The sequence below is a fragment of the Topomyia yanbarensis genome, chromosome 3 (genome assembly GCF_030247195.1).
Source record: "Topomyia yanbarensis strain Yona2022 chromosome 3, ASM3024719v1, whole genome shotgun sequence".
In the NCBI taxonomy this organism is placed as follows: domain Eukaryota; kingdom Metazoa; phylum Arthropoda; class Insecta; order Diptera; family Culicidae; genus Topomyia; species Topomyia yanbarensis.
Genome location: NC_080672.1, coordinates 411,011,323 through 411,023,174, shown reverse-complemented (window position 1 = coordinate 411,023,174; position 11,852 = coordinate 411,011,323). Strand labels below are relative to the sequence as shown.

General features: G+C 37.8%; 2 protein-coding genes and 1 non-coding gene across 3 annotated transcripts in view; 2 read left to right on the top strand and 1 right to left on the bottom strand.

The window, feature by feature from the left end:
* Positions 1–206: 206 nt before the first annotated feature.
* Positions 207–2,376, bottom strand: LOC131692107 (uncharacterized aarF domain-containing protein kinase 5). Its single transcript, XM_058978976.1, has 4 exons — positions 1,369–2,376; positions 797–1,314; positions 536–700; positions 207–480 (listed from the first exon to the last, which is right to left on the bottom strand). The coding sequence occupies exons 1-4, from the start codon at positions 2,236–2,238 to the stop codon at positions 372–374; spliced, it is 1,662 nt and encodes a 553-aa protein (XP_058834959.1). The 5' UTR covers positions 2,239–2,376; the 3' UTR covers positions 207–371.
* Positions 2,377–6,451: 4,075 nt separating this feature from the next.
* Positions 6,452–6,590, top strand: LOC131694421 (U4 spliceosomal RNA). Its single transcript, XR_009306514.1, has one exon. It is a non-coding gene; the product is annotated as a U4 spliceosomal RNA (small nuclear RNA).
* A 744-nt stretch (positions 6,591–7,334) lies between these two features.
* Positions 7,335–11,852, top strand: part of LOC131691746 (double-stranded RNA-binding protein Staufen homolog 2) — a 48,243-nt gene continuing 43,725 nt past the window's right edge. The window contains exons 1-2 of the mRNA XM_058978374.1: positions 7,335–7,590; positions 8,947–9,239. Of these exons, the coding sequence (XP_058834357.1) occupies positions 9,073–9,239 (167 nt within the window). The 5' untranslated portion in view covers positions 7,335–7,590; positions 8,947–9,072. The remainder of the gene's footprint in view (positions 7,591–8,946; positions 9,240–11,852) is intronic.

Here is an 11,852-nt window from a genome sequence, read left to right as displayed (position 1 = left end):
CTAACTTTGACCAGTATAACAAATAATTAGACAGCCAACAACGACTATTGCTGATTTCGTTTTTAGATTAGAGTTAACTCTTTAGGTTAGCTCGAATCTGTCATTTCCATATCGACCAACGCACCGGCAGTGAGCAGCAACACCCCTAGGCCATTGGAACAATGCCGCTAAAAAAGGCGCCAACAATGAAATTCAAATCAATTCATTTTTTTATTTGATTAAAACGCTACACAGACTTCTTACTAATTTAATTAATTAACATTTCAAATCATAATATTAGGTACACTTTCTTACGTGACATAATTTGCACTTTGTTGGAGGTAATAGTACTGATTAACTAACTAGAAGTACTAACAAAAACTAATCTGCTTTTACACGTCGACATGCACACTCAACAAATGAGATGTATCGGGCGCACGTCCAAGTCGAGCCAATAGCTTCAAGTAGCCAGTCACCAACCAGTACTGGCACGAGGTTTTCCTAAGAGAATTTACAATTAGTCAAGAGTTGATGATCGAAGATAATTTTTACATACCACAATTGATACTCAAAGTTGATACGTCTGAATGTCCCGTATAGGAAACCTAGAAAACCCTTGTCAGATTCCATTAGTGCCTTTATCGCGCTGCGAGCCATCACTTTTGGGCGATCCACCAGATCACCATGATCCATAGCGATTGACCGAATAGTGTTCAAATTTCTGCATCATGGAATATGTATGTAGTGATCCAAACGTACTTCGCACGAAGTATCTCAAATATGATACCATCTAAAATTTGAGCTGAGCATGCCTTACCTTAACACAAAAATAATATTTCTTGGCATACTCCTAAGCGTTTCCATCACCTTATCGAAATGTTCCTTTGCCTGTTTGGTCATGTACGCAAGATCTTCTTCCGTAAGTCGGGTGGACATCTTTGATCCACTTAGTTCCAGCGGTCTCTGAAGCAATATCTCCGCAAACGTACGATAATCCTTTACGTTAAGTGCACCAGCGTATTTTTCCATTGATTTGTGGTCTTTGAGTACAATTGCTTCCCAAAACCGACATAGGTTGTTGCGTATCTCTTGTGTCAGTACCCCATACAGACCATGATCTAACAAAACAAGCTGAGGGTGACCGGATACTGGATTTCGACGAACAAAAATATTTCCGGGATGAGGATCCGCATGAACAAACCCACTGCGAAAAATTTGTTCAGCGAACGCTCGAAAAAGGTCGATGTCTAGAGCTGCTACATTTATTTTCAGTTTCTGTAAACTTTCGCGATCACTTATTTTACAGCCATCAATAAACTCTGTTGTCAGCACACGCTGAAAAAATAAAATGTAATTTCCAACATTCATTGACACAAAATTATTGTATACCTTATTTGTGTACTCCCATAGAACCTTTGGAACGTAGACGTTACAATGCTTCCTCAAATCCTCTGCACACCGTTCCGAATTTTTTCCCTCGTGTTCAAAATCCAACTCTTCCCGTAAAGTTTTCTGCAGATCCCGAACAATCCATCCAAAATTGTAATTCTTGTGAATTAAGGCCACCAAATCTTGTAGGAAAAGAATAGTTCTCAAGTCCCCATCGAATCGCTTTCTCAGATCCGCATATTGAACTTTAATGGCAACCTTCTGACCGGCTTTTGTTTCACCCACAAAAACCTGTGCCAAACTGGCAGCTGCAATCGGTTCATACTCAAACACTCGAAAAACTTCCTCCGGAGTCTTTCCAAAATCTTCCTTGAATAGCGCACGTACTTCATCCGGTTTCCTTGTTAAACATTTGTCCTCCAGCGCTTTCAAGGTCGCTACATACTGTCTTGGAATGATATGATTGAGTGCAGCAACACCTTGTCCCATTTTTATGTACAGGCCACCATTTGCCAGACAACCTTTCAGCAGCTTATCTGCCGATCTTTGATGAACTTTAGCGATAACAGTCGAATAGTCTGCATCTGTTTCGGCCAATCCCCATAAACTCCAGGCATAGTCTGCAGAAATACTGATACCGATCCCTAAGGACCGCAGGAATCGCTGTGCCCCCTGTACATTTTCGAAATCACACGATATTCCGTCATACACCACCGACCCCAACAGCATTCCACCAGTTGCTCCCAGCACGAGCCGTCCCGCTTTCCATTTTCGTTTCGCAGTAGGCGTGATATGTGTCGACAGAGTCCTGTTTCGACAAATGCTATTTACCAAAAAATATCTACCAAACAACATACCTCGGCCGTTCATCTCGAAGCATCGTAGTTTAAATTATTTCCAGCTAAATTCATCGCAAACTCGGAATCACCGGTTAAAATCCGTACCAGAGAGACAGCTGTTTGTTTGCATCCACGTTCATACGGAATGACAATCTATCGAAGTGCTCGAAAAAATTTCTACCTATCGGTAAGGATGTGAGTCGTTTTAGTGCCGTATACACACTATAATAAATTTCGCTCTTCTTCAGTGGCACCATGGTCGCGGGATGCAAAAGATATCCCCGTTTCTGAAACCCTTTCTACAAGACTTGCGTTCCGTTTGGCTGAATATCTATAGTGAGGATACATTTACCACAACATTTCCAGCCGTCGTGAAGCTTATTTTGACCTCAATTATACTAGGCGTCTTGTTGTTGCCGATAGTTTACGTTGTCGCTGGAACACTGTTCTTTTTGGGATTTTGGCAGTATCAAATTTGGAGGTGAATTTTTAACATAGTTTTTATAATAATTGAAATGTTGCACTAAATACATCTTTTAGCCTACATCGTGATGTATTTCCTGTGCAGCTACTTGTTCACAAATGGCTCGAAAAATTATTCCGAAGTGCATTTTATCCAGAGGAAATACTGGAAGGGTTCGGTCAGAAAATATATCGCGTTATACTCTTGACTGTAGGAGTAATAGACTGGTTGGAAGTTATGAGGGAATTTATGTGACCGCAAATTTCTTGTGTGGGAAAAAATATATACAAAACAACGCTATATTGCAAAACAATATTTTTTTCTGTTTAATTCAGTAACGCCGTTGAACGAGCTCACATTCAATTAATCATTTTAAATTGAATTTCAAATGCATCAAAAACTTTGCATACCACTGCATTGCAAAAGCTTATTGACGCATCGCTTGCTCGGAGTAAATTCTCGACCTTTTACCCTCTTAAAACTCTGAAACTCTCTCTTCTTTGGAATTTCCTATCTGTATGGGACTGATTTGTGATAATAGGCAGCTTAGCTCTTAAATTATCATCACTGCGTATTGCAATGCAATGATGAATGAACTTTATTAAGTTTATTGTTCTTCATATGACAGTTTGTATAAATGCTCTCAGTTATAAGTGATTTGTAAATAAAAAAGTTCAGTTTTTAAACAGATCCGTTAGTGTGTCCATTCGCCATCAGAATCCGAATTTAAGATTTTGTTGTTTTATATTTCAGTAGAAAAAAAATTCGGAAACTTCGGCGAAATATTTCTTGAATAGTTTAGATTTATTTACTTTAAACTTATTAGAAATTGGAGCATTTTGACTTAATTATTTGCGATAGTCTTCTAGTGACACTGACTCGCACGGTCTCTTCAGAAATATTGTTCCATGTTTTTTGAATTGCGATAATTAGAGCGCATCATTGTCACGTTTCTTAGCAATATTTTACATTGCAAATTTAAAGGCCTTTGATATCCGGAGATGAAGGACGCCCTAGGGGCAGATCACTTATGATGCATTTTTAAAAATCAGCGAAATTAAATGCATTTCTTACCATCAAAATAGAAATTCGTAATGCATTTTGCGTTGCGTGCAATGTATTTTGCGTTGCGTGTAAGACGTCAAAACCCTACAAAAAACAGCCCTACATTCAACAAAACATCGAACAAAGTGGATCAGCGCAGGACGATTGTTAAGTAATCTTTTCTGTGAGGGAGTGCAAAGTTGATGCAAAAATGGAAATTAAATGCATTTTTTCTAAGTTGATGCGAATTTGTAATACATTCCTAGAGTGATCTGCCCCTAGAGGACGCCACAGTTTTCGGTCCAAAAATGCTTAAAATTGGGGTGGCACACCGTTTGCACGTTTTTTGCCCCTCCGCCCGAAAACTTATTTTCGATCCATGGAGAAATTATCTGTTGTAAAATCACTAGACAGACGCACTGGTTGATTGACACGCCCTCCGGAATCCGGAAAACATCAGATTTTTTACTATTTGAAGCTACCGCAGCTAGGCATGGAAAAAATCTCTCACTCGCGTGACTGTTGCTAACTGCGGACGACGAAGTAGCCAAAAACTTTTTGCTCACTAATTAACCACGAATAACGCACTAAGGGAAAAGTCTAAACAACTTCACTGTAGGTCACTAGATGGGCAAACTGCGAGTGAATGATGAAGCTTAAAATTTTAAAAGTAGCATCAAATCTTCATTCGTGAATGTTTGCCATAATAGGTTCGCGAAGCTCACAGAGGTAGAAACGAATGAACGAATTAAACATACTATCTATTTTTTCACTTCATTTTTATTGCCAGAGCTCGTTGTGGCTAGTTTCCTAATGCCATACAATGAATTTGAACAACTGAAGTTCTTTGCGGCTCAGTTGTTAGCGGGGCATTGATGTAAATTTTGAAAAACATTGATTATTATTGAAGGATTTGAACATAGTTACCAATAACAGCAAATTGGTCGAAATTCGAGCAAAATTGGATTGAGATTTGTTGTATCTTCGAATTTTTTTAACAATGCTTGATTTGTTAGAAAGTTGTTTGAAATTGTCGGAAAAAACACGAATTCATGCGAAACTGAATGGAATATAACAATTATTCTGAAGTGACGTTTGCCTCGAATCAAGGTTTTTTTCACCATACAATTCGATCGTCTTGTATTGTTGTTCTTAGCCACTTAGCTCATGGATCTGGCCGGATTGTGACGTATTTTGTTAGCAATAGCTTTAATCAATGTCTTTGTCCCTACAGAACGAAGACTTTTCGATCTAGGACGTTTAGATGCTTCACTTCCAGGTTGCAATCATTTCTTGCATCGTCATACAAATTTTCGATTCACACCAAGTAACTTCGTTATGTTTCCATTTCCATTTTCCATTAGAGATGAATTCGAAACACAAAAACAAAAAAAAAACTTAATTAAAATTAGGTCTTGTGCCCTTAACGCGCAAAACGGTTTAGTCCAATTTTTATTGCATAATACCAGGCGTTTGGTTTCTTGAACCAAAAGACAAGAGTTCGTCTTCGCTTTCTCGTCAGCAAACCAGAGCTATATTTGCTTCCCGGGACATCACTCGGGATATGTGGCTTTAGGCGTTCACATATGTCGTGTGAACTGTTTGGAATCTTTTGTGTCTAACTAGTGCTAATTTGGGTACTAGTTTAGATACATCGTCTAACTAGACACCCAGATGGTGCTAGTTACTGACGAGATGAATTCGAAACACAAAAACAAAAAAAAACTTAATTATAATTAGTTTGTTCTATGATTACTTGAAAAGCATATAATGTTATTTTTCCCGTTGTATACAACAAAAAATCCTTAAAGGCTAGTTCACAGTCCGGAAAACATGTCACGGAATTTGGGTCCCAGTGTACTTTAAATGGAGCTCGGGATTTCAAATCCCGTGACGGGAAAAGAATCTACACAAAAATGACCGTTTTCATGTAGTGTAAAGCCAACCGCGGGAAACATCAAGGGATTTTAAATCTCTTCACATAGAAATCCGGCCGGAAATAATTCAACACAAATTGTTTCCGACGGGGAAAATTGTATTTTTATTAGGTTTAAAATTCTGTGCTATTTTGATACTGTTGGTGTTTTTTAGAAGCAGCAGGACTATTGATTTGACAGTTTGGAAAGATCTCGACAGAAAAGTTGGGTGATGTCAGAGTGAAAGCCGAGCGGAACTGCGCCGACTGCCCGCTTTCACTCTGACATCATCCCTTTACTTTGCTGCAGGCAGGTTTCTCGCATCCTAATGTCAGTTCCAGCTCCAGCTCAGCTTCTCGCCGCCACTCTGTAAGCACCCTAAGGATCGTAGCGGAACCTGCAAATTATCGGCCTGCATCGGAGTCCATGGCGGAAACGGAACATGTCGGCAATGCTCCGAAAAACACGGCGGTTTAGACTACGGAGGATGCTGCAAATATACATCAGTTCGGCATTTTTAGAGCAGCCAAAAGTTCCAGCCATCAAAAATATATCCAGTTGGCGGTTTTATTTTGCTAAGGAGTTTTGAAATAGGATCTCTATCTAGATTTCTATACTATTATAAGAAGACAATAATGTGAAATGAATGTTATTTCGTTTTTTTTAAACTCTGAAATAATGTTATTGATAGTATTTTTCATTCTTGCACGATTTTCATGAATGGGTATTTTTTACGCATTTTGTTGTAACAGTTCTGCGAAAAATAATGGGTAAAGCATACCTAGGTTGACGTACAAGGTCTGTACTCATTTATGGGTACAATTGGTGCGCAGTGGCGATATCGTAACCAATGAGGTACAACCGAGGTGCGATTATTGCTAGTTGAAAACTAATACCAAATGGGTACAAACTTTTTAACCATGTAATGGGTTATTCCACTTTTGTTGAAAATGAGTAGTTTTCTACGCATTAATGGGTACTTTATTTTATCAGTGTAGATTCATTTCCCGCCACGGGATTTTCAACAGCTTTTTTTTGTAACTTCAATGTACTTATGATGCAGTCCTTCATGCCTCCAAAATTTACAACGGAAAAGCAATGTAAATCGATGTTTTTGATTTCAGAATGTATGAGAAAAGATCAATTTTTTCATTGTTACATCCTTTAACGACCCCCCTTTTTCCATGTAAAAATCGGGTTTACAATGAAATTGGATGTAGAAACAACAAATGTGATTACAAATGTATATTTCCATTGTAAATTTTCCAGAATAACATTGTTTTTCGTTGTAATGTAGCGATAAAAAATGCTGTAATACTGTTGTGCATTTCTATTCGGGTAGCCTTACATAAGGTACTGGTATGTATTTAGCTAAAACTTTTAAATAAATTAATTGTTCAATTAAAATCGTTAGCAGTTTTGGGGATCAGGAATATCTATTCTTGCAAATGGAAACTTAAATTTTAACGGTGTGTGTAATAAAAGAAGAATTTACTCTATTTGTATTACGACTAACATCCCTTCTGAATCTCATAAACTGCTCGACTGTCAATCGCGAAGCAATTTACTGTCCGTCTCGCTCTCGTGCCCGTACCCCAAAGGGCAAACATAACGCAATCCCGCAAATACCGTTTCTTTTCTGCAGCTAGCTTTCCCGCTTACTCCTATGGTAGCTGATCGAAAAGACGCAAGCAAGCTCCTTCATACGCGAGCGACGTCGTCGTGTTTAGATAATTTTAGTGCTTAGCGAAAAACGCCAGCATCGGAACCCGTATGTTGTAGAAAAATTTCTTTACTGTTTGCCGACGATTCTCTACCGGGTCGAATTCGAAGAGAATAACGAAACTACAATGTGTGTAATGTTTGTGTTAATAGCCTAACGTGTAAAGTGATTTAATTGTGTTCCAAATAACGCTTGCAAAAGTGACTTGTTTTTCTTTCACTCCGAGCTAAGCAAAAGGTAAGGAAAATCTTTCCTCTTGTAATCTTTCACCCGTTCCTTTGTTGTTGGTCATATGGGTAGAATTAAATTAACAATTAGTGAATTTCTTATATGCAATTTTTTCGGTAGTAACACGCGAAATTTTATGATAAAAATTTGTTCTGTTTCTGTCATGGCGGATATCAAGTTTAGGATCAAATCAAGAGTGCTGATTCAAATGGACCTTAGTGACAAATGTAAACAAACTGAGTTATTTGCAGCACAGCATGTGATTACAACATAGCTAACGAATACCGAAAATCAGGATTCATTATACACAGTATTTATCAAAATAACAAGCATTATATAAAAAGTCGCAAAGTTTTCATGATCATATTTTGAAATTTTGCACTTGAGACCTTTTAAAATGAAAGGACCTATGCGCGAAATATTTCAAAACCTCTGCAACTGTTCATAGGCGCCATGCAAAAACGACGCAAGATTCATTTCATTCCATGTTTTCCCCACTGCACATAGGTACCTAGTAAAAACGTCCTAAGCATCAAAATAAAAGAAATTATTTTCTTCTGTTCATGCGACTTATTTTCGAAGTTGAATTTAATAAGTATAATAAATTAAATGATAATTGGAAAGCTTAGTTATTCTAAAGTAACATGCCATTAGTTAGTTTTAACCACTTCCAGCCAATGATTTGTTAATATAAACTAAAGTTTCCCGCATTTTTTTTTTCTGCAAGACTTCTGTTAAATCTAGTGCAACTATTTACCATAGTAATGAAGAACATTCGTATTCCGGTGCTCATTTTGTCGAAAACTTTGAAGAAATTCAATATTCGTCGTAAGAGCTACCTTTGCTGAAAAAAGCCGTATGTGCAGCGTCGTATGATTCTTGGGCCCGAAAAGAAGACCTATGTGAAAGGTCCTATAATTTTCAAAAGGACGCATCATTCTAAAGCGCTTAAAAACTACATTAGCACTAAACATTTCATATTTTTAGCATTATTTACCTAAAGAGCATAGTCCTTAGACTATATTGGCATAATTGTTCCATTAAAACGCATATTTGTTCTTTAATAGGGATTTGTTTTAGGTCCATGAAACTTCAGCCTCGTTTTTCTCAGTTCGAGCTCAATGTCACTTAGGACCTTTTGAATAAGTACTCTTGAAATCACCTTTTGTTGAAAGTATCGCGAATAAAAAATCACAGTCGAACGGGAAGAGGGTAAAAGGAAAATAACATTCCTCAGAAAAAAGGGACGGGTGCAAAGACCCTACTGTCTTGTCTGGACTGCTCTGACAGATGTTTCAGCATAGTGATAGACGTCTTAATTTTCTGAAAAGCCGTAATATTAATGATTTAACTATTTATTTTCAGTGTTTTATTGACCGATTACTCATGTGCAGTAGCTGGTACTAAAAGTGAGAAAGTGCGTTTTGTACCAACAATCAGTGAAACAGTTTGATCTTTCGAGTGTCAAGGAAAAACAATCGTTTTGGGAAGATGATACACGGACATCCTCCACAGCCTCAGCAGCCGGCCCAGCACCATATGACCCACCCACCTCTCCAACCACCGCCACATTTGCCTCACTTGACAAGCGTTCCTCCGCCAAATGTTCCACCCCAGGGAACACTGCAGCAGCCACCTCGGGAGCATCCAGGACCAAGGTTAGTTTACGTTTTGATGATTTAGTTTGGCGCTGATCGTTGTAGTTCCAAAGCATTGCTTTGTATGCAATGCAACATTGGAGGTGCTGCGACTTCGAATTTGAATGAGAGCTAGACTGCCCATAATCACATGTTTATCGCATGTTCTATAGGATTTTCTATTAACAGGGAGGTGACTTGCGGTTATAGGCAGTAGAGGAATGCATATAACGTTCAAAATTAAGTGAGTTTATGCTCCGAAAATGGTTAGGGCGACTGTCCTAATGTATATTAATCATTCCTGCAGGGTTTCTGAGGGATAAGGGACGAAAATCATATACAAACTGTGATCTTGCAATTATCTTCTCCACTTGGACATACATTTCTCGAACCAACGCTTCGTTATCAACGGTGTCAGAGAAATTAGTATTGACGTAGGACTACGTCTTTGTTTTCTATGTAGTGTTAAACTTTATAAATCCAAGCGAAGTAAAAAAATGATAGGTTTTATAAGCATTCTAATGTCAGTTTCAGTTCAAGCTCAATCAGTACCAGCTCCACTTTAATTTTTCGTCATCACAGCGGCCTAATTCAACGTTTCCCTTTCGTTTATTAGAAGGCATCGCTTGGTTCAATTATTTTATCCTGGCGTTATGTAATGTACCAATCTGGACTTTTTTTGCAAAAATCTGTAATCCTTGCCGTACAGAATCTGTACCTAGGGGACGGGCATAGCGTAGTTAGTGTCATCAGGGTTGTTTGCTTACAGTTTACGGGTTCCACAGTAAAATAAGAAGGAACAGGTTTGGTTACCCGCAGTCTCAATACCATTGTAAATATCTAAAAAAGTTTCTGCAGGTGTCATTCCTAACGGATTCTATCTTCGACTTCGACATTAATACTTTAATGAACTATTTGTTACGCGGTGCCAAATCGAGATATTTTACCGCAATCGATATTGGTAGATGCTATTTTATCTTCTGTGACTCTGGCATAATTTTTACAACCAAAGCAATGATACTATGCTGTTTGTGCATTGGATAAACGAAAAAGCGGTACATTTTCTTATACGCCGAGGCGTTACAATTTTTTGGCGTCACACTGCTTCCGAATTTTGCGACGCTGCAATACTTTTTTCTCTTTAATATTTCGTGAATTCATACATTCTTCGCGTGTACCTGAGTAAGACAATTTCTTTTGTTATCTTCAGAAAAGTTTATGCTACCAAGAGACCATGCTAGATACCATAGTCTCTAATAAAAACCCTAGTAATGAGTTGAGATTTTTGTATTAAATAAAAGGAAACTACTTTTAACGGGATTTATCATAATTTAGTTGATTTCAATAAGAATTACAAAACGAATATTTCAATTATAATTCGTACTAGAACGATTAGATGTTCCTGGTAGGAACCATTTGCTCTTTGCCAAGGGTACAATACTTTAGACACGTTCTCCAAGAACAGATTTCGCACAGGGCGACGATTCCTGATCGACAACGATGCGGTTTCTTAACATTTGAGCTGTGGATTTCAGTTATTGATACGAAATCCGCACTTTACGACACTTTACAAATCACGAAATGAAGAATTTTTCTTACAGGTTATTTCTTTTATGAGTAACCAACGTTAATAGTCATCCACTGGGCCGGTGTTCATAATGTAGAATACTACGGACCATTTATGACTACTTTTACACAATCCATTTAATTCATTTTCATTTTAAAGTAGTCGTAAATTTTACGGATTTAGATGCAAAATTGCGTATATTTCCCTCCAGGTAGTATGCCAATCTAGTTATCGACTACTCGGTCTGCAGACTCTGGGGACTTGTATCTTTCTGCAAAGAGTTTTGTTTTCGACTTGCTGTCAGGTAATATCGACAGTCCAGATCTTCTCTCGGGCGTTAATTTGTATGCGCCTCCCGTGTTCCTCGTAACACCACTCTGTTGTGGATCCCTAGACACCGAACTTTATATGGACAAAATAGTTCCACTGGGAAAGATGTTGCCGCAGATTTAATGAAACTTCTTCAGTGTTTGATTTTAACGTTTTCAAGCATAGATATAAGTTAATAGTAAGACATATATAGCTTAAAAATGTGTCTTTATGGTGTATACCGAAGACAAGAAATAAACAAATCATATCTATCAATATGTGCGTTTGAAAATAATGTTTTTAATTGTTTTGTACGATTTTGCATCTGTTTATTTTTTAACCGGATTCAAATTTCTCAGCAATTAAAATACTGAAGTGGTAGAGGAATATGAAGAGATTGAAAAATTGATTAATGCTGATCCAGTGAGGGATTTGGTTTTTGACAAGAAAAACGAAAATCATATGAAAGCGATTTAGCATCGAAAGGCTGAAAATCAAAAGGCCGAAAAAATAAGGCCAAGATTCAAAAAGCTTAGTCTGCCTATGATCGTAAATCAGTCCCATAAAGAAAGGAAATACAATAGAAAGTGGGACAGATCTGCGATCATTGGTAGTAATGCTAAAAAGATCGAAATTCAAATGACCGAAAACTCAAAATGCGAATACACAAGAACCTGAGAAACATAAGCATAAGAGATCGCCGGTAGTTGCTACTCTGTTATTGACCAGAAGCTAATTTGGTTGCAAAATGTTCATTG